The sequence below is a fragment of the Gouania willdenowi genome, chromosome 13 (genome assembly GCF_900634775.1).
Source record: "Gouania willdenowi chromosome 13, fGouWil2.1, whole genome shotgun sequence".
NCBI lineage: Eukaryota > Metazoa > Chordata > Actinopteri > Blenniiformes > Gobiesocidae > Gouania > Gouania willdenowi.
Window position 1 is genome coordinate 30,193,852 of NC_041056.1, and position 19,925 is coordinate 30,213,776.

At 37.1% G+C, this 19,925-nt stretch overlaps 1 protein-coding gene across 3 annotated transcripts in view; it reads right to left on the minus strand.

Annotated features, from left to right (window-relative positions):
* The window catches only part of numbl (NUMB like endocytic adaptor protein), a 105,726-nt gene that overhangs the window by 45,823 nt on the left and 39,978 nt on the right, over positions 1-19,925 (minus strand). The window contains exon 2 of one of the 3 annotated variants that reach the window (XM_028464187.1): positions 17,990-18,039. Coding sequence is in view for 1 of the 3 variants with exons in the window: in XM_028464186.1 (XP_028319987.1) it covers positions 8,327-8,367 (41 nt within the window). In the remaining 2 variants the exon portion in view is untranslated. Of the gene's footprint in view, positions 1-8,326; positions 8,472-10,987; positions 11,101-17,989; positions 18,040-19,925 lie in introns of those variants that run through there. The other 2 variants (XM_028464188.1, XM_028464186.1) reach the window with 2 other exon arrangements.

The window sequence follows — 19,925 nt, forward strand, 5'->3', positions numbered from 1 at the left end:
GGGACAAATTGATTTAATCGATTTATCGAATTTGTAGATAAAAACTATTTTTATTTTGCAAATTCAAATAAAAAAAAAAAAAAAAAAAAAAAAACTATATATATATATATATATATATATATATAAACAAAGAGGGGGCTGGCTCACATCGTGCTACGGTAATCCACATGGACGGAACGTGAAAAAGTCCAAAAAAACTGTGGTGAGAAAAAAAAAATATATAAATATATATATTTACATTTGTTTACCCTTTGAGTGGGATACATGTGTGCCACAGGCATGTTTAATGTTTTATTCACACTATGATGAGATGCTAAGGAAAGAGTTTTTTTTTTTTTGTTTTGTTTTTTGTAATGTTATATGTTGTGAAATATGTAGTTATATGATTTCTTAATGAGAAAATTGAAGCGACTGTGAAGTTGCTGTTGCACTTTTGCTTAAACCTGGTTAAAGCTTGACATTGTTGAATGACAGAACCTCATTTACTTTTTATTTTGGGATTGTTCTACGCATTTTAACTTTTGACAATAGATCTGATGTCTGCAGTCATTTCAAAGTGCATAGAAAAAAAATTGAAAACTCAAATTTTTCTTTAAAAAATCGTTTAAAGTGAGTTATTTTTAAGGAAAATTGAACATTTCAAATATATATTGATGCTTTGAACAATATACTGTATATCAATGGATTATTGTAATGACACAAAGTTGGAAAATCATTTATGTAGAAAAGGTATACGGTATATAAAAATCACCAATTTAAAAATAACTGTCTAAGATATTACAGTTCTTTTTCTAAATGCGGAAAAATATATATATTTTCTTCTCCAGCTGTGTAAATGCTGTGGTTAGTCGATTATTTATGAGAATATTTTTAAATTAGATTTTCTTCTGGGATTACAATCTGATTTCCAAGCGATTCCCACGATCCTGCATTTCATGGTTTGTTTCTAACGTGAAACCACAAATATGTTGTGCCCTTCCTTTGACCCTGTAATGCAACGTGATCATTAAGGGAGTTTCTGGGTTGAAAGATTACAGAAATCTACCTAATATAATTATAGTCAGCCTGTGCATTAGTGTGCGGTGAGGTGTGCATGCTGGGGGTCATGGTGTATAATTAGATCGAAGGATCCCACTGCGACTGAGGACACAATCTGGGAATGATGACAGCAAAGGCTCAGAAAATGCCTCTGAGGAAGACTGACAGTTGGCAGTTGAAATATGTCAGGAGATCAAAGTCAATTTCAAAGTCAATTTCCTGAAGAAAAAAAAAATGTGTCTGAATAAATGAAACCTTAACATATTATTTCAAAAAAGAAAACTAAATGAACATGTAGGCTCAGAGGATGCCGTTCCTTAAGATGATTTTTTTTCTCACTTGAATTCTCAATTATTAGATCCTTATTACAACCTCCAAAATGTAGAAAACACTGAATATATGTTTTAGAGTGACAGTTTAAGGCAGGGGTGTCAAACTCGATTTAGTCCAGGGGCCAAATACGGATACATTTGATCTGAAGTGGGCGACAGAGGTGGGAAATTAATAATTTCAACATTAGTGCTACTTTGCATTTCCATGTATACATTATATAAACTTATGTATTATATAAAACAGTGTGGGAAAATTAACCAAAAAAAAAGAATTACAAATATGGGGTTTTATAGTGTTTATCTTTAGTTAAAAATGATCATCCTAATAATGATGTTGGAGATTATCTCAAATTGTGTAAATACAAGAGTAATAGCACGTTCACACCATATATATACAATATATGGTGGACGCGCTTCTAGGAGCGTCGAGGGATCACGCAGCGCCTCCCGCGCCTCCTGTGCGTTTGAAGCTTTGGGAGCGTTTGGAGATTTCAAGCATTTGATGTGCATCCCGTGCCTCCAACGCGGTCGACGCTAGAGTTGGGATTGTTGAACTTTTGGCTGGAATCGCGGCGCTTCTAAACCAATCAGGAGCTTTCTCCAACAGTGACGTAATAACGTAGCGATTTCGTGACAGGACTGTAGGACCCGGATGACAACAGAAATCCAGCAGAACTATGCTGTGCTCGCTCAGAGCTGTATAACCCAGCGGACTATTACTATCGAGACAGCAATAGAAAAGACTTTGCTTGGAGGAGGATTAGTGTGGTTTTGAGTAATTAAACTTTTCACCGGCAACAGAGAAGCCCCTCCCCAAAATGCGCTCAAGGTGCTCTCTTCCCAAGTTGTTTGGACGCTTATCACTAGGGATGTTACGATTCGCTCAACTCCCGATACGATAGGATTCGATTCACAATACTGGGTTCACGATACGATTCTCTCACGATTTATTTTACAAAATGGGACTGTATATAAATGACTGAAAAATATTCCTTTATTTTTTTTGGGAAAATACTATACTATTTTTCATTGTCAAAAGAATCCCTTGATAAACTATTCAAAACAATGCAATTTAACAAAAATAAATCTTAAATGAAATAAATAAAGAAATAATACAAATGAAGAAGAAGCTTATTATTTATATTCTGGTTCTATAGTAAACAATATAAAACTGCATAATAGTTATTTTTCTTTTTAAAAGTGCAACTGAAAATGTATTTTGTGCCTTAACAATTGGACTTAAAAAAAACCCAGTCATTTTACTGTATTTAGGTCAGATATTTGTTTGAACCAGCAGAGGGCGCTGGTAACCCAGTGGTCGGTTGGCATACAGATATTTTAGAGTGAAGAAGAGATGCTATGCTAGCAGACAGAGCTAATAGAAACACGTGACTTTTACAGATATTCACGTAATATTACAGATATTCTTTCGGTGCTAAAGGGGTAAGGAATCATTTATGAATATGTTTAAGAGTAGAAGATTCCCAGAAAGAAAGTATTAGCAGATTTCACTCGCCGCCAACACTTCTGGGTAGCGCCCTCTGCTGGTTAAAAAAAGCACTGCGATTCAATTTTCACAGCATCGATGTGAATCGTTATACCTATGGATCGATTTTTAACTGCCTTACGATTAATCGTTACATCCCTACTAATCACCAAGCTTCTTTGACCCTCGGTGACAAGCGTCTGATTCAATGAGCACAAATGTCCAACTATGGGCGTTAGGCGCGATTTTGACACCCGAAATGCGTAGGGTGTGAACGCAGCCTAGGTTTTGATCCCCCACCGGGCGGGAGATGACTGGAAATGATCAACACCATAAAAATAAATCTATTCAGGAGGCACTAAATACTGTTTCATTCCACTTATTTACTCATTATGTTCTATAGTCGTTTTGTCATAGAATTCTGAGCAAAATGTTGTATTCAGACAAAGGGGGTACTTGGATTCAGGAATAAAAGAAAGGGGGTATGAGAGACAAAAACGTTCTGATATCCAAGTAAAAGGTGACAGGCAGTGATTATATTTCTTTAATTTGGGGAAATTTTGTCAAATAATTTGAAGATTGAGGAGGATTTGGCAAAAAATAGGTGTCTTTCACATTTTAAGAGTAAAAATGCTATTTTTACTTTCATCTGCGGGCCAATTTGGATGTTTTAAAGGGCCGGTTTTTGCCCTCGGGCCTTGAGTTTAACACATGTGGTTTAAGGGCAAGAGGAAATGCCCATCTTCTCTCCATCCATCCTTCTTACAACATTTTTTTTTTTCCTGTAACCAACAACAAAATTGGCAACGTGGGAGTTTGTAAACTAGGAATACTTGATAATACATAATTAGTTTTTATCCCCACAAAAAAAAGCAAAACACTGAAAATGTGTGAGAACAATGAGTGAGAACTGATTAGAATAAAGTGCACAAAGAATAGAAAACTCTAATGTCAACACGAGAGAACAGCTGAATACATTAGAATCTTGAATATTCAAATTTGTTGAAATCTGTTGCTCTTGTGCAATCAGCTGTCAGTTCATATTACTGGAGGAAAGAGCAATTCTCTCTCTTTTTTAATTACTATTTTAATTGCTTTTAATGATTACGATATTGTACCAAATGTCCAGTTATTATTCACAGCCTACAAGTGCTGCACACACAGATTTCTGCATAGTGACAGTCTGTAGATGGAAAGGAGAAATGAAAAAATACTGTGTAATAACTCAATTCTTGCTATTTTGATTTTTTTTTTAACTTTAACCTAATATTAAATGATAATCCATGCCCCTGCTGTTCTGTTTTTGTGTGGGTTTTTTGACTGCAGTTATGCTCGATCAATCAAAATTTGTATTATTATGCTACAGTTAACCAATTAACGTGGCAGGGAAAAAATGAATAAAATGCAAAAATATTCACAGCCCTGAAATCAATACATTAAGCAAAAAGTATGGGAATATTTTATCATTGTTTTTTTTTTTGTTGTTTTGGTCGTGTGGGGTCAACTGGAAGATACGAGAGTTAAAGAGAGTGAAATGTAATAGTTTTCTCATTAAAGCACAAAGTGCATTTAGGTCAAAGAGCGTGCGCATCTTTGCACTAAATATATATCCAGTGACGTGCAGTCAGGGTAGGCAAGGTAGGCAGTGCCTACTCAAGGGTGAATTGATATTTTGATTATTTGTTTTAATTATAATATAATTATAATTATATTTTTTCAATTTCCGATAGCCTACAGTACCTATAAATCTGAAAGTGTCATAGCCCAAATGACTAAACATCACTATTTATTGGTACAGCAGAGACGCTGCACAGTCTCACTCCGCTGTAAGCCAGGATGAGGCCACACCCCCTCCCAAACGCATATTGCTGCTCTGCCTCTGTTCCCATAGCGTGTTTTTATGTGTTTGCGTGTGCACAGTCAGTCCCTAAGATGAAAACCATTTACATAAAAGCTGCTCTAGCTAGTGGGCGGGATAACACTACAGGCACGATGACAGCGCTTTTGAAGAAAAACGATAGCTTATAAAAGATGGGAGACCAACACCTGAGCTACCAAACCTTCAGCAAAGGTAAGGTCAGAAAATTGTTGGTACATTTCACAGTGAATGGTACAAAAGGAAGGATTGGCTTTGTGGATGCTCCTCACTGAGGCTGTTCTGAGTTGTTGTTGTTGTCATTTTCTCTGTGTTTCTGCATTTCCAACACAAACAACGGATGCGCTGCAGTGTCATGAGATATATCTTGTTGGGAGAATATGGAGGCTATATTAAATAATTGTTATTGTTTCTTTAATGTTTTTTTTACAATGTTGATTTTGTTTAACACTTGCCAGCAGAAACATATGAAATTGTCATTGGTGTTGACATTGGTGGTCTCGATTTGCAACGTGCCTACCCAACCCTAGTGGTCACGACACGTTACTGATATATATGTATACACATATATATACATATATATATAGGCCTGTACAATATTATTTAATGTATGAGTCGGGACATGTTAAACATTAAATTTTTTAATTTTATATTGTGCATTGTTGGAATGGCAGTGCTGAATAAAGATTTTCATATTTTCAATGGATTTATTCGTTGAAGCATTAATATGAATTTATACTTGGTTTTTTTCATTTTTGTTTCGGCCAAGAAGTTTCATTTCGGTGCATCCCTAATACATCTATAAACATGACTTGTTAATGCTGCAAAACTAGAGAAATCTGTGAAGCCACTTCGTTATGACATGCACAAATTGTTCTCCCACAACTGTAATGGACACGGTAAAGAAAGTAGAACCAATTCACATTTCCAATCTTTTCTCATCTATTAAATCTGAAATCTAATAAAGTACAGATAAGGTAATCTCTAGAAAGAAAATATAATACCTCTCCAGTGGACAGAGCATAGAGCATCGTTTACAGCTGTGATTAAACAGCAGCATAGGGAGGGGATGGTGGATGCTGAGGAATCTGAGGAGTCATCCTGCTATCACATCTCGCTGCTTCCACATTAAGGCTTTAATCTGGAAACTTATAACTACATCAGCATTCACAGAGGGAGTGTGAAGCCTGGAGGACTCAGATACGGATTGTGTTTTCACTGTCACTAGGAACCTACGCATGATCCTCTTCTCCCAGGCTTATCGCCGTGCTGTGTCACTGACCATCCTACAACTGATTTAATTCCCACCCACTCAAGTTAAGCCAGAAGAAGGTTGTCCGTGCAAATGTGAATGTTCTCCATTTGTGTTTGTTTTATTATTGATTGAACATGAATGAATACAGTACAGTATATTTGTTTCAAACAGCGTAAACCTGCAAGTGTACGCTACTGTCTGTGTGCGTGTGTGTGTGTGTCTGGTTCTGTGTGTGTGTGTGTGTGAGTGTCTGAGGGATTTCCAAGACACTAACGTGTAGCAGATTAACACGACGATATCCAAATCCCCCTTTGCCCTTGAAACTGCAGGCAAAGAGACCGGGCCAACTTCATGTGCGCAACTTACTGTGAACACACTCATACATGTGTTTCACATTTGCATCTGTGTCATTGTTGTTGTTGTTTTTTTCTTTTGCAGGCCAGCATGCGTCTGTAACTGTTTTTGTGTGTGCGTGTGTGTGTGTGTGTGTGTGTGTGTGTGTGTGTGTGTGTGTGTGTGTGTGTGTGTGTGTGTGTGTGTGTGTGTGTGTGTGTGTGTGTGTGTGTGACGGAAGCTAATCTAAACACAGTGCAGCCAGGCGTGAAGTGGAGCGGTGGAGTCGATGCGTATTATAATGTCCTCCTGTGTTCCCACTTTGTATTCCCTCTCTATCAGACCAAACTCTAGTGCACGTCTGATGTGACAGCAGCGTTTTGCTGGCACATTTTCATCCCTGATGAGTAAAGTTGCAAATCAGAGAAATGATGAAACACCCAAAGAACAGTTCCCAGTGGGAGAAACGTTGTGTTACCAAAGGAAGCTGCAGAGAAACTGGTGTCTTAAAATGAGCTTTTGAACTAGAACTGTGCTAAATTTACAGCAGAATTTCTAAAATGAAGTGATGTGGCTCAGTGTGTTCTATGTAAAAGAAAAGACAAGAAAGAAAACCAAAAACAACGCTTGAGAACTGTTGAGATGTTTCTGCAGCCTTAAGATACATCTTTCGAATGTTTTGTCAAGATACAAAACCGAGTCTATTACCACCTTAAAAATGTCTATAACAAATCTACCTTTGCTCATCGCCTTTCTCTAATGCTCTATGCTCAAATGAAACTAATTTATTCACCTTCACTGTATTCTGAACTTGTTCTGATTGTTTGTTCTATTCGGTCACTCCACATATCCTTGCTAAAATACATCACTAGCTGGATTTCCATTACCCTTCGAAATGCGCAAAATCTGAATAGCGCAGTAAAAACTGGTAATGGAAACACCCGAATATATAAAAAAAAAAACACTCAAATATCACTAGAAAGTTTGTACACTTTCTTTCATGAGCAGGTTTTTCAGACGTTCCATTATTAAAATGTGTCACAAAAGCGCTATGGAAACACTTTTTCCTCAAATACACGTCACATTACGTGAGGGACCTGATCACATGACCACTTCTCTACAAAAAAACATGACGCAGTGCGTGTAGACAGAAGAGGAGATCGGGACAATTATTAGCATTATATTTAAAAAATATTACAGCCACATTAGACAGCAAACAACAAATGGATATTGGGTGTTATAAAGAGGTTTGGAGCGTTCATATTTCTGCAGCCAAGTCTTGCGAGATGAGATTTCATGGGATTCACGAGGCTGCAGCCGAAAACAGCTTTCAATGGAAACACGTTCAAAGCGCAATTATACTTTGTCGACATTTAGAAATATCGCTTTTAATTTGCGAAAACCTGCAATGGAAACCCAGCTACTCTCTTCCTATTACGCACATGGGAGCACTGAATGAAAATGAAAGGGAAACGTAAACACATGAAAAAGCTTGATGTCACAGGTGAACACAGAAGTTTTGTCATGTCTGTGTTTTTATTCTTTACACATGCAGACTGGAATGCTGCACTCGCCCCCAAAAAACAAACAAAAAAACTTGTGGTTTGTCACATTTTAGAAGGTTTAATCTCTTCCATATGGGCATGAGGGCTAATGCATCTGCTAAGGCTATTAGCTGCTATGAGCTGTGTGGATACAGGCTGGACTATGGTAGACCTATTACAGCTTTGGCACTGACTGAGACCACTGAGAATAGAATACTACCAACACAACAGCACTGCCCCCTTTAAACAAACTTTGCATTGCTGTAACGGGGTCAACGTGATGGACTTGATACAAGGTGAGTGAGTCGGAGGAAATTGGCCCGATGTGCCGAGAGCTGCAGCAAAACCTGACCTATTTAGAAACTACACCCAGATACACCAGCAGCACACTCACACACAGGCTGGAGAGATAGTCCACCAGAAGGGACTCTGTAGACGTCAACACTCTTGTTGGTGACTCACCTGAGTTCAATGGCCTCCCCCATCTCGCCCCAAGAAGTCATCTCCCCCCAGGGACGACAGCAGGAGAGAGAAGATGCAAAGGATGAGAGGCTCAAGCTACCAGCAGCAGCACAAACGGGAGCAGCAAGAAGAGAGGAGCGAGAGAGAGCATGTGATAATAGTCTGCTCAGAGCGAGGGACACACACACATACACAGAGAGAGAGAGAGAGAGAGAACCACACCTCCTCTGTAGAGATTAACTTCTAAAAAGGAGTCCTGACCTATTCTCAGACACACCCATTGTGATGAATCTTAACTCAATCAAACTGCTACCACCGAGCACGGCTAAACATCTGGTATACGCATAACTGAATACACACACGCGCACACACACCCACACACACACGCACAGATGTGTTCACAGCTGTGCTAAAATTAAAGACAAATCGATGTTTGATGCACCCAAATCCTAGGACTTAGAGCAGAAGGCAGTGGGAAGATAGAGATACAGAGAGGGCAATGGGAGGGGTGATAGAACGAGTGGTGACACAGTTTCCTCCTGCTCTCCCATCTGCTGTGGGCGAACTGGTCAAGAGTGCACTGGGATAGATAGAGAGCAGTGGAGCCGGCGCTCAGGGAAGTGTTGCTGTAGTATGGAGTAGGAAATAGGTGTGTTAAAAATGAGCACGAGAGGCGGGACTGGAAGAATGTTTGGGCTGGACCAGCACTGCATGCTGAAGACCGCGTTACACATGTGCACAGGATCTGGATCACTGATACAAGAATGGATCATCCCTACTTGAATAACGCCCCCTCTCACACCATTAAAGAAATGGAGAACATGCAAACTCCACACAGAATGTTCACAGGTGCCCCAGATAGGATTTGTACCCAACAACCAGTGGCTCCAGGCAGAAGGAGAAGTGCTTTAACATCAGGGAGGAGTAAAAGGTCAAGTCACAGAGAGTGTGCTTTTACATATTGAGAGGACTTTGAATCTGTGTTTAGGGCGAAAAAAAGGAGGTGCAGAGTAGGACTGAACAATTTTGCAATTTAATGTATATTTTTGAATGAACACAAGCAATAAATCAATCTGTTTCATAACAAACAATTTCAGATTTATTTAAACTTTAAATAAATATAAAATATACATTTTAAAGCACAGATTACAACAATAAAGCAAACAAATCTGTGGCTTCAACTCTTCAACGTATCTAGATAACTAACTTCAAGTTTCATGAAACATGTAAACATGTGGACTGCACTTCTTAAACACTATCTGACCTTAACTGGACAGTACAAGACAGGACAAGGAAAAAATAAAAACTGCATAATAAGCACAATATGTTCTACAACTTCACATCTCACCCTCACTGTAAAATAATCTATTCTTCCCCACCCTTTCTATTTCCTACATTGAGTCTTTCCTCCCTGCTCCCCCTCCCCCTCCACCTAGGTGTAACACTGCTCTCCCTTTTTATATCCTCCTATAATAAAAGATTTCTTACCCTTCCTTAGGTAGGGCTGGTGATGGTCACAATTAAGCAATAAAATAAATCAATTTATTTTATTGCAATAACAAAACATGCATTGCTGTCTCAAAATGATTGCACTTCTTGTAGTGTTGACCTTTGACAGCATGTGCAGACAAGGAAAAAAATAAAAAAAATAAAATAAAAACTGCAGCCTTCGCAATTAAAAAAATTGCGTTTTATGATATTGCAATAATATCACAAATGCAATTAATCGTTCAGCCTTAGTACAGAAACATGGCTGTATGTGTCAAATAGGGATGTGCATTGCCATGAATCTGACGATACGATTCACGATTTGCGTGTCACGATACAATATATCTCGATACTAAACAACACGATATACATCACGATATCAATAATTACAAATTTCACCTTTACAAGTACAAAATGGTGTGAAATACAATTTATTATTTTTTACATAACTGTAATTCAAGAACCAATATCAAAAAACAAGCGCTATGTTTATCAACAGATTCTGATTCTGTAAAGTTCTTAATTTCATCCATCCATCCATCCATCCATCCATTTTCAGACCCGCTTTGTTCTATTTCAGGGTTATGGGGGGTTCTTAAAGAAACCACATACATCTGTAAAAGTGCCCAGTGTGTTTTATGAAAATAAAGTGCAATCAACTTCTGAGCTAAAATGCAGTGAGGTAGTTTAACAAGGTGTGATGTGGTTCAGTGACACCTAGTGACTGGGCGTTTATGTGCTATGCATAAGTTAGCGCAACTAAATGGTTTTTCATTAAAATAAAAAATAAAAATGTTTGCAAAAATTGATTTTGACATTTTTTGGAACAATACGATAATTGCTCGGTGAAATATTGTGATGATACACCCTTAGTGTCAGATAATGAGAGCTATAGGACTAAGCTCTGTCTAATAATACATTTCCTTTTTAATATTTAGATATGAATTGAATAACAGGTCAATTAACATTGTAGTGTTTTTTAGTAGGTACAGTGGAAGATAGCCAAGTACATTTTATCTGAACAATTTGCTTGAATGATACAATATAACTTCCAACCTCAAATCATGGATGGAAATATGCTTAATCAAACGTCCAAAAAAGAATGCAGTTGGAATATTTGTTTCTTAGCCAGATTAGCCCTCAGACGATTGGGCCAGACATGGGATGTAGTACCTTTTGTGTAACGCTGTGCATCAGTGTCATCACATTCCCAGCCTGCCATGATGCCAGTTCATCCCCTAAGCTGTTAACCGTCCAACACCCAGAGCTAGAGCTCAGCCATGGACGAGACAGGAGAGAGGAGAGAGAGAGGAGAGAGATCAAAACGTCCTTGTTGTGCCCTGGCGTTGCTCACGTGACTGTTTCAACACTCAACATGACCATTCTTTCTGCTTATTGCCAGTTCTCACTTTACATGATGACAAGCCTTTTATCAATGCTAATTATCCCAAATGCTGCATTGGGAGAATGTCTTATAGCATTTATTCTGTTCAAACAAACTACAACTAATCCTGTGCAAACACAGTGCAGCCAATTGAAATGTGTGTACAACACCCTAAACAATCAAATCTAATCCAGTCATGTTATTGCCTTTGTGTGTACTCTACTCACACAGAATATGATACGGATCATGAATCTAAGACTAGAATTATTGTGGCAAACAGAAACGCAAACAGACCTTGGCTTTAAGACCGGACAAAGTGCCAAATATGATTACATTGTAGCAGTTTTAGTTCAACACAAGCTTGTGGCGAGCCAAAAGGTCACAAAAGCAATAATACAAAGAACATGCTCTTTAAACAGATCCTCGACAGAGGGCTGCACCAAGGAAGCGCCATTTACTGAACCCAGCATGATGACTCGGGGTGTTTATTAGGATCATTTTAGGTTAGTTTAAATTAATATTAAGCCCCGTCCTTGGTTGACATCTGTCTAATGGATTTTCTCCTCATTATTAAAAGATTTGATAGCACAAACGTGTAATACTGGCTTGGTTATATTGAGATTACATTATTATAAACAAAGAATATATAGGGCCAGGATAAACGATTATTTTTTAAAAGATTAATCAACGATTATTTTTTCCATGCATAGATTAATCTAACAATTCATTTTTCCAGTTCAATTTGATTCGACTTAATTTGATTATCGATTATCTACCCATTAATTGACTAAAAGTAATTTATACATGTTGATTTACATATCTAAAATAAAAAAATAAACATGTGAATTCCTTAACATTGCAATATATATGTATTGTTCAAAATTCCAAAATAAAGTTCAGTAAGAATATAAAAGAACAAAATAATGCATTCAGAGTCAGAGACAGCATTCATTAAAATGAGGACACAAAATGATAAAAACTATAGCAATAAATCTATTCAGGAGCCACTAAATACTGTTTTATTCCACTTATTTACAAAATCCGATTCTTTAAAATGTGTGTTATCACTCATTCATTCCATCATTGTGCTCTATATTAAAGTTTGGTAACCACTGGTGTAGAGCAACTTCTCACCATGACTCAGGAAAAGAGCAACACTTTTTTTGTTCATATTTTAATGGTGAGAGCCATTTGATGTAATGCACTGGTTGGAAGGAGAATGTGTTTTTTTATGCGTGTGTGTGTGCATCTGCTGCTGCTGTCACGGCTGTTTCCTCCTTGTTGCATCGACGCGCTGCCGTCGGGATAAAGGACGAGGGTTACAGGGAACCGCTACCTTCGACAAACAAGTGCACGCCTTCACTGCCATGCGCTTTTGAAACTCGGAGGAGCCACTTGCGTTAGTTATTCTCCGACGCCGCCATCTTTATTTCGGTCAGACGACGCATCGGCGCTCACATTTTGCGACGCGTTGTCCCGGCCCTAATATAATATATGTAAAGTAAATTTTCTAGTTTTGTCAAGATGTCAGTATTGTTCAATAATAAGACATCACCAAAACTGAGTTTCTCTGTGAAAATTACACTATGTCGGTGCTTCTGCCTCACTTTGAAGAAGATGATTCCTGTACAGGAAACCTTCCCAGCACCTAGAGTTTGCATGTTCTCCCTGTTTTCTCTATTTCCTCCCACAATCCACAAACATATAATTAGGAGGTTAAAACTGCCTGTAAGTGAATTATCTGGAGTAAATGTGTGAATGGTTGTTGGTCTAAATGTGACCCTGTGACAGACTGTGTTCCTGTCCATAGAGTAGACCACTTTTACACCCAACGTAAACTGGGGATAGGAACCAGCAGATAGCTGCGAACCTGAATGCAGGAATAAGTGGGTATAGAAAATGGATGGATAACCTAACTAATCAGAATATTCTTGCAAATGGAGACAATTTACAATACATTTAAATCACCTTCTGCCTCTTTCGTTGTGGAGCTCAGATGCACTGGATCAAGATTATACTTTTGTTATTGTTCAATGAAAAGTTAACGTTTACCTTGAACTGTTTTATTTAAAGAGTAATGCATGGCTCAAACTCCCAACACCAGCTTTACAATGCTGACGATAACCATGCAAAGGACTGTCTACATGTGACCCTGACCAGTAGAGAATGGGGGGCTATAGTGTTCTTCTTTGACTTGCTTTGGTATTATGTTGACCATGTATCTTTAATGTATCACTCTTTTGTTTGCCCTCCCACTCCTTCATTTTTTTTTCTTTGACACACTCAGAGTGAGAAACACATACAGAGAGGAGGAGGGTGAGAACAAAACAACTAAAAATAAAGAGAGAGCACGCAAGACAAAGCGGAGGGTGTTTCAGACTAATCACAGGAAAGCGCGGCAGATAACATCTTCCTAGAGCTGTACGCTGTCATAACTCCTATGGGAGGGTGTGTGCGTGTGAGTGTGTGTGTGTGCGTGTGTGTGTGTGTGCGCTTTAACGACTCCATCAGAGCTACAGTAGTAATACAACCAGCTGCATACATGTGCAGAAATTGCTTTACCGTGAAGGTAAGAAAATAATTACTTGATCTTGAAGCGGCAAATAAGCAATCCCCCAATGTGTATCATGCATTGGTCACAAGAAGTAAAGCCACCCACCACCATAATGGTATATCGATTCATCCTGGATTCTTATGGCTGCATCATGACAATCTGTGTTGAATTTAGCTGCTCATATCTATCATTTTCATTTGCCAAAAATATTTTCATGGGTGACAATTTATTTAATTTATAACTAGTAAAGTGCCCGTCAAAAGTATGTATTTATGTGGGAGCTTAAGTAGAGTTGACAATTATGGCCAAATGAGTATGTTTTTGAAGGTTGAATGTACAAAGAGGTGTATATACTCATAGTGTTATAAAGGGGTATATTTGCGGGTGCAAAGTAAAATAGTGTGTGTGACATGTGCATGATAAATGTGTTTGCTTTTTTTACTCATTATTATATTTTTTTTGTTTGCTGTATTTTTCTGTTGTTTTTTGGAGTCATTATGTGTATTTTTTGAATAATTATCATTTTTTGTTGCCATTGTGATGGCAGTCATTTTGTGTATTTTCGTATATTCTTGGGTGCAGTTTTGTGCATTTCTGTTGTCATTTTGTGTATTTTTTGTATAAATACTTAGTTTTGTGTATTTTGACTAATTTTCATATTTTTGTTGTTGTTTGGTGTATTTTTCTGTAATAAATGTTTTTTGGAGTCATTTGTGTGTTTTTGGAGCCTTTTTGTATATTTTTGTGCATTTCTATTGTCATTTTGCATACTTTTCGTATAAATATTGTTTAGTTTTTGTTTTATTTTACTCATTTAGTATATTTTTATTATAAATACCTTATGTGTGGTGATGGTGTGTTTTGAGCTGTAATCTCAAAACAAAATGAAAATAAACGTTTCGCAACACACTTAAATAACTTTTAGCAGTACAAAAACATTTTTAATATTGACCTTTTAATATTGACTGGAGGTGGGTCTTCATCTACTGTTTTTATCGGAGAAATGAGTTCCCAGGAGTATAGACAAGCAAAAGTAAACATATTATTCTAGGCAATAAATACATTTCTCTCTATTTCCGCTTCCCAAGCTTCTAGGGAATATTTCCAAAGGAAAATGAAATCCAACCACTTTTGTAACCACAATTCCCTTCAACATACCACATGTTTTAAGCCTACACACATGAATCTCAAGCGATTGGTATCTAATGAGAGTAATGTACATCTGCAAACAGAAAATATTATTACTGTGGGTATTGGGTAAACAGTATGGGTGAATCCTATGCGTCAAGATATAGCAATACTTTATGGATCAAACAATTTACATCAAACAGCCTTATTGTGAAACCTACTGCCACCAACTGGTACGGAGGGGTATTTCATTAGTGTGCTTACAAAAGTTTAAAGGTGCAGTCTGCAACTCTTATAAAAGTGACTTTTTGTCATATTTGCTAAAGAAGTCACTATGTAAGGACAGCTTTACATCAAACTAGTAGTTTGTGTGAAAAAAACAGGTTAATTGAGTCCCCCCTGCTGCTCCTGCTGCTTTTGGCAGATTACCAGAATGCACCGCGACCGAGCAAAAAGAACCAATCAGAGCCAGGATTGTGTTTGATGGGCTGTCTGACAGCTTTTGCTCAGAGGCCCCGCCCCTTTCAAGGTCTGTAGCGCCGTCTTTTTTACAGAGTATGGTCTGGAGGAGTAGAACATGGAATTAGCGAGCATGTTATATTACTGTGATGTTGCTGTCTGGCTAACGTTAGCTTGTTAGCTCTTCTGAGGGAGGGACTTTGGAAAGTTTGGAGGCAGGGCAATAGAGCAGCGGGGAGGGAGGGGGAGAGAGGGATCTGAGAGTTGCGGACTGCACCTTTCAGGCATTATACCTGTAGCAGATCTTTACAATACAATTTTTCCAAATAACACATCTTACATTTAATTGAGTGACAGTTCCTGGTCTGTCCATGTTGGCCTATCAGGTAATACCCCCCTGCTATTCCATAAAGAGTTCACCCTATTATACACACTTTTTACGAGAGATGTCGCGATACAAATTTTTCACTTCCAATACGATACCAATATTGCATCCTTGCTTATCAGTCAATACCGATATCGATCTGATACAATATCAGCACGAGTCATACATACTTTTATGACTTATTTTGTAGTGTGGAATGTTAGAAAGTGATGATACTCAAACAGAGAACAATAGTCAACAATTCAAGTTCACTTCAGTTATTTTTTACTGTCAGTATATGGTGGGAACAACTGAGGTCGGGGTCAAAAACAACAAAAACTTACCGGAGCGCTTATATCTGAGATTTTAGATGCAGTCAGATAAAATCCGATATTCGTTTTCTGGCTGATATCGAACCGATATCCAAAATCAATATCAGATCTGGGCACCCCTACTCTTTACAAACTGTAAGTTTACATAAGTTCAGACATCTAACACATCTTCACAATATCTAGATACAAATTGGCATGTTTCAAACATAGCTTACTTATTTAAAGTAATTTAGCTGATATATAATGTTAATGTTTTATAAAATGTTTTTCTCTTTATATTTTTTATTTATATATAGCCTCTATACCCTTTTTTTAAATCGATTACTTAAAAAAAATATATACTGTGTATTAGGGATGTAACGATTAATCGTAAGGCAGTTAAAAATCGATTCATAGGTATCACGGTTGAGATCGATTTTCTGAAAATTGAATCGCAGTACTTTTTTTAACCAGCAGAGTTTTTATCCACAAGTGTAGGCGGCGGGCGTAGTCTGCTAATAGTTTCTTTCTGGCCGCCTTCTACTCTTAAATATGTTAATAAATGATTCATTACCCCTTTAGCACCGAAAGAATATCTGTAATATTACTTGAATATCTGTAAAAGTCACGTTTTTCTATTAGCTCTGTCTGCTAGCATAGCATCTCTTCTTCACTGCAAGATATCTGCATGCCAACCGACCACTGTATTACCAGGGCCCTCTGCTGGTCGAAACAAATATAACGTAAATCATTGCAATCACGGTTTTTTTTTTTTTTTAAAGTCCAATTGTTAAGGCACAAAATACATTTTCAGTTGCACTTTTAAAAGGAAAAATAACTATTATGCAGTTTTGCATTGTTTATTATAGAACCAGAATTTAAATTAATAGGTTTCATTTTCATTTGTATTATTCCTTTATTTATTTAATTCAAGATTTATTTTTAGTTAAATTGCATTGTTTTGAATTGTTTATCAAGGAATTCTTTTGACAATGAAAAATAAAAGGAAAACAGTACCGTACTTTCTAGTTTTTTTTTCCCAAAAAAAAAACATTTGTCTACAGTCCCATTTTGTAAAATAAATCGTGAGAGAATCGTATCGTGAACACAGTATCGTGAATCGGATCGTATCGGGAGTTGAGTGAATCGCTACATCCCTACTGTGTATATATATATTAACCTTTATTTTACCAGGAAAGTCTTTTCCACTGTAGGAGACATTGTAACTGCACAAAGAAGTGCACTGAAACCTGGGCATGTTGACCAGCTTGTTTTCTCAAAAAAACTATCAAGAAAGTACTAACTTTCTGTATTTATTTGTTGTTCTAGGCATATACCTCAGTTAAGTTGCACTAAAGTCAAAGTTGGTTTAAAAGCCACACGTAGATTGTATGTTATTTTTTTTATTTTAAGTTGTTGGCACATGGCATGTTAAAGCCAATGTTTTGAGTGTAAAATATGCCAATACAATATATTTAATACATAATGTTCTAATGTTCTCAGATGCCAGGCAATACACACCCCTTAATAGCCTCTATTATTGTATTGATTATTCTATCTTCTTTGCACTATTTTCTAGGTGTATTTTGGGTTTTCTGTATTGCCTTCTGTTGTCTTTTTTTTTGTTTTTTTTAAATTGCACTTAATCTGATGTGAGCTGTAATGACAGTACATTTTCCCACTGTAGGATCAATAAAGCTACTCTACTACGCAGTGTAATTGTTCAATATGTGGTGCAAGGACAATGCCACAAACAGCCAAAAATGCACTATAGATTAGTCATTTAGGCACAACAGCTACGTACTTCTGCTACAATGGGACAATGGAGCAAAGACGCTAACTAATGTAGCACCTTCGTTAGCACATCTAGTTTAATGAAATTCAACAGCTCAACTTCACCTTCCCGCTTTCTAAATCACACTGTATTTTAAGGCTAGCAAAGGGCAATAAAGAATAGTGTGTGTAATGCACTCACCCTGGGCTCAGTGTGCCAACAGGTCTTTCTGCACTAGGATGATGTTAAATCTGGTGAAGAAGGTGAGAGGAAAAATATTTTAGAAATATGACCTATGGAAATATTGTGTGTGTAAGAAATCTATAATAATAATAATACATTTTATTTAAATTTAGCAGTTGAAGCTAGCACAGGAAGCTAGCAAAACACATTATTTTACACATAACGTAATCGATGGCTCACAAAGCTAATGCAAAAACAATCACACGTCCTTATGTACAGCACTGATACCATCATTTAGTTGAGTTCTTGCTACAAGGTGTAAATGAAATCATAGTCACTTATCACTTTTCATGACAACTGAACTAAAATGCTAAGAAAACACAACTGAATGAATATCTAAATGTAGGTGATGGCAATAAATCGCGATTCAAGATATATCGAGTTTTCTATTTTTGGTGATATAGAAAATTACAATATCGCCTATATTCATATATTTTTATTTTAAAGCTTGTTTTGTATCAAAATACTTGTTTTAGAAGTCGCTGCTTTTGCTACTTCTCAGAACAGCATGAAAAACACAGTTAGATTGGATTTCTGAGTGAGTTCTAACCAAGACCAACCCCTAAGCAAGCCACACTACAGAACTCACTCACACGTGCTGTCCCTTAAAGGAAAAAAGCCAAAAGTAAAATGCAGCAGTTTGTTAATAAATGTGCCTGTGTGGCATTTTTCATCAGCAAATTGAACCCAGAGTTGTCATTCTATTAAGACTATACTGAGTTAAAAGTGTTAAGATTTATATTGTATATCATCATTTTGAGAAAAATCATTGAGATATGAGTTTTGGTCCATATTGCCCAGCCCTAACTAAATACATTACATTCATCTTCACTTGTAATAAATGCATGATCAAAGAATGTATTCTTTGTACTTTTTGCTGTATCACATTGATTTCCCTTTAGGCATATGATAAATGGTTGGCTAATGAAAATATATTAAATTTGTTGGACCTTGTTAACACTGTTTGGTGTCTGTTTAGTTTCATTTACGTTTAGCTCTTTTAGTTCTGTTAGTATTAGTTTCATGTGTTAACTCTTGTCTTTGTGCTTCCCAGGTCTTCCTGCTTGTGACTCCACCTCCCAGTGATGTCAGTGTTGAGAGTGACTAATTGCCTCATGTTTAAATAAAAAAATAAAAAAAATTGCCTCATGTTTTGCACTCAGGTGTGGCCCGTTCCCAATTAAGCCTCCCTCACTATTGAGCTGAGGCTGCGTCCGAATAGTCCCTCCTGTCTCCTTTCCTATCCACTTTTCCATAACACTGTGGAAGACATCACAGGTTTAAGAAAAGGTGTTGGGAAAGGAATTAGGAAAAGGCGATCACGTTTGTTTTGACAATCAGACGCACTTCCACTAGGTGACTTAACAATATGACAGCCGTCAAGCTTAGTGACGTCAGCCGTGGTGAAAAAACTACAAATTTCCAAAAATTGACTTTCCCCTGATATAATCTAAAAAATCACAAAGTTTGAAAGTAAATCAAAGGAAAAGGTACCAAAATACGAGAAACAAAAGTGAAACTAAAAGAACATCACATTGAGAATGGTTGCTCACAAATAGGAATGATGTTGAATAAAACATAATGTGACTAAACTGATCCCTTTTTTCTGAACCACAGTGTCTGTTTTACGTCAGTTATAATCTGATAATATGGGTTACACATAATAAGACATTGGTTTTAGATTATTTATTTAAAGTTTGTCAAAGCATGTTATTGCATTGCATGATCTCAGACTCCATTTCTTGAGTTTCCATGAGCGCTCGAGTGTGCATGTCCCTTTAAATGTTGTCACCGCAAGGAATTGTGGGTCATCATTATCTCGTCTCCTTTAATAAAGGATGCATCAGTGTTTCCTAGGCTAAATGAGGTTATAAAGGATCCACTGATCCTTTTT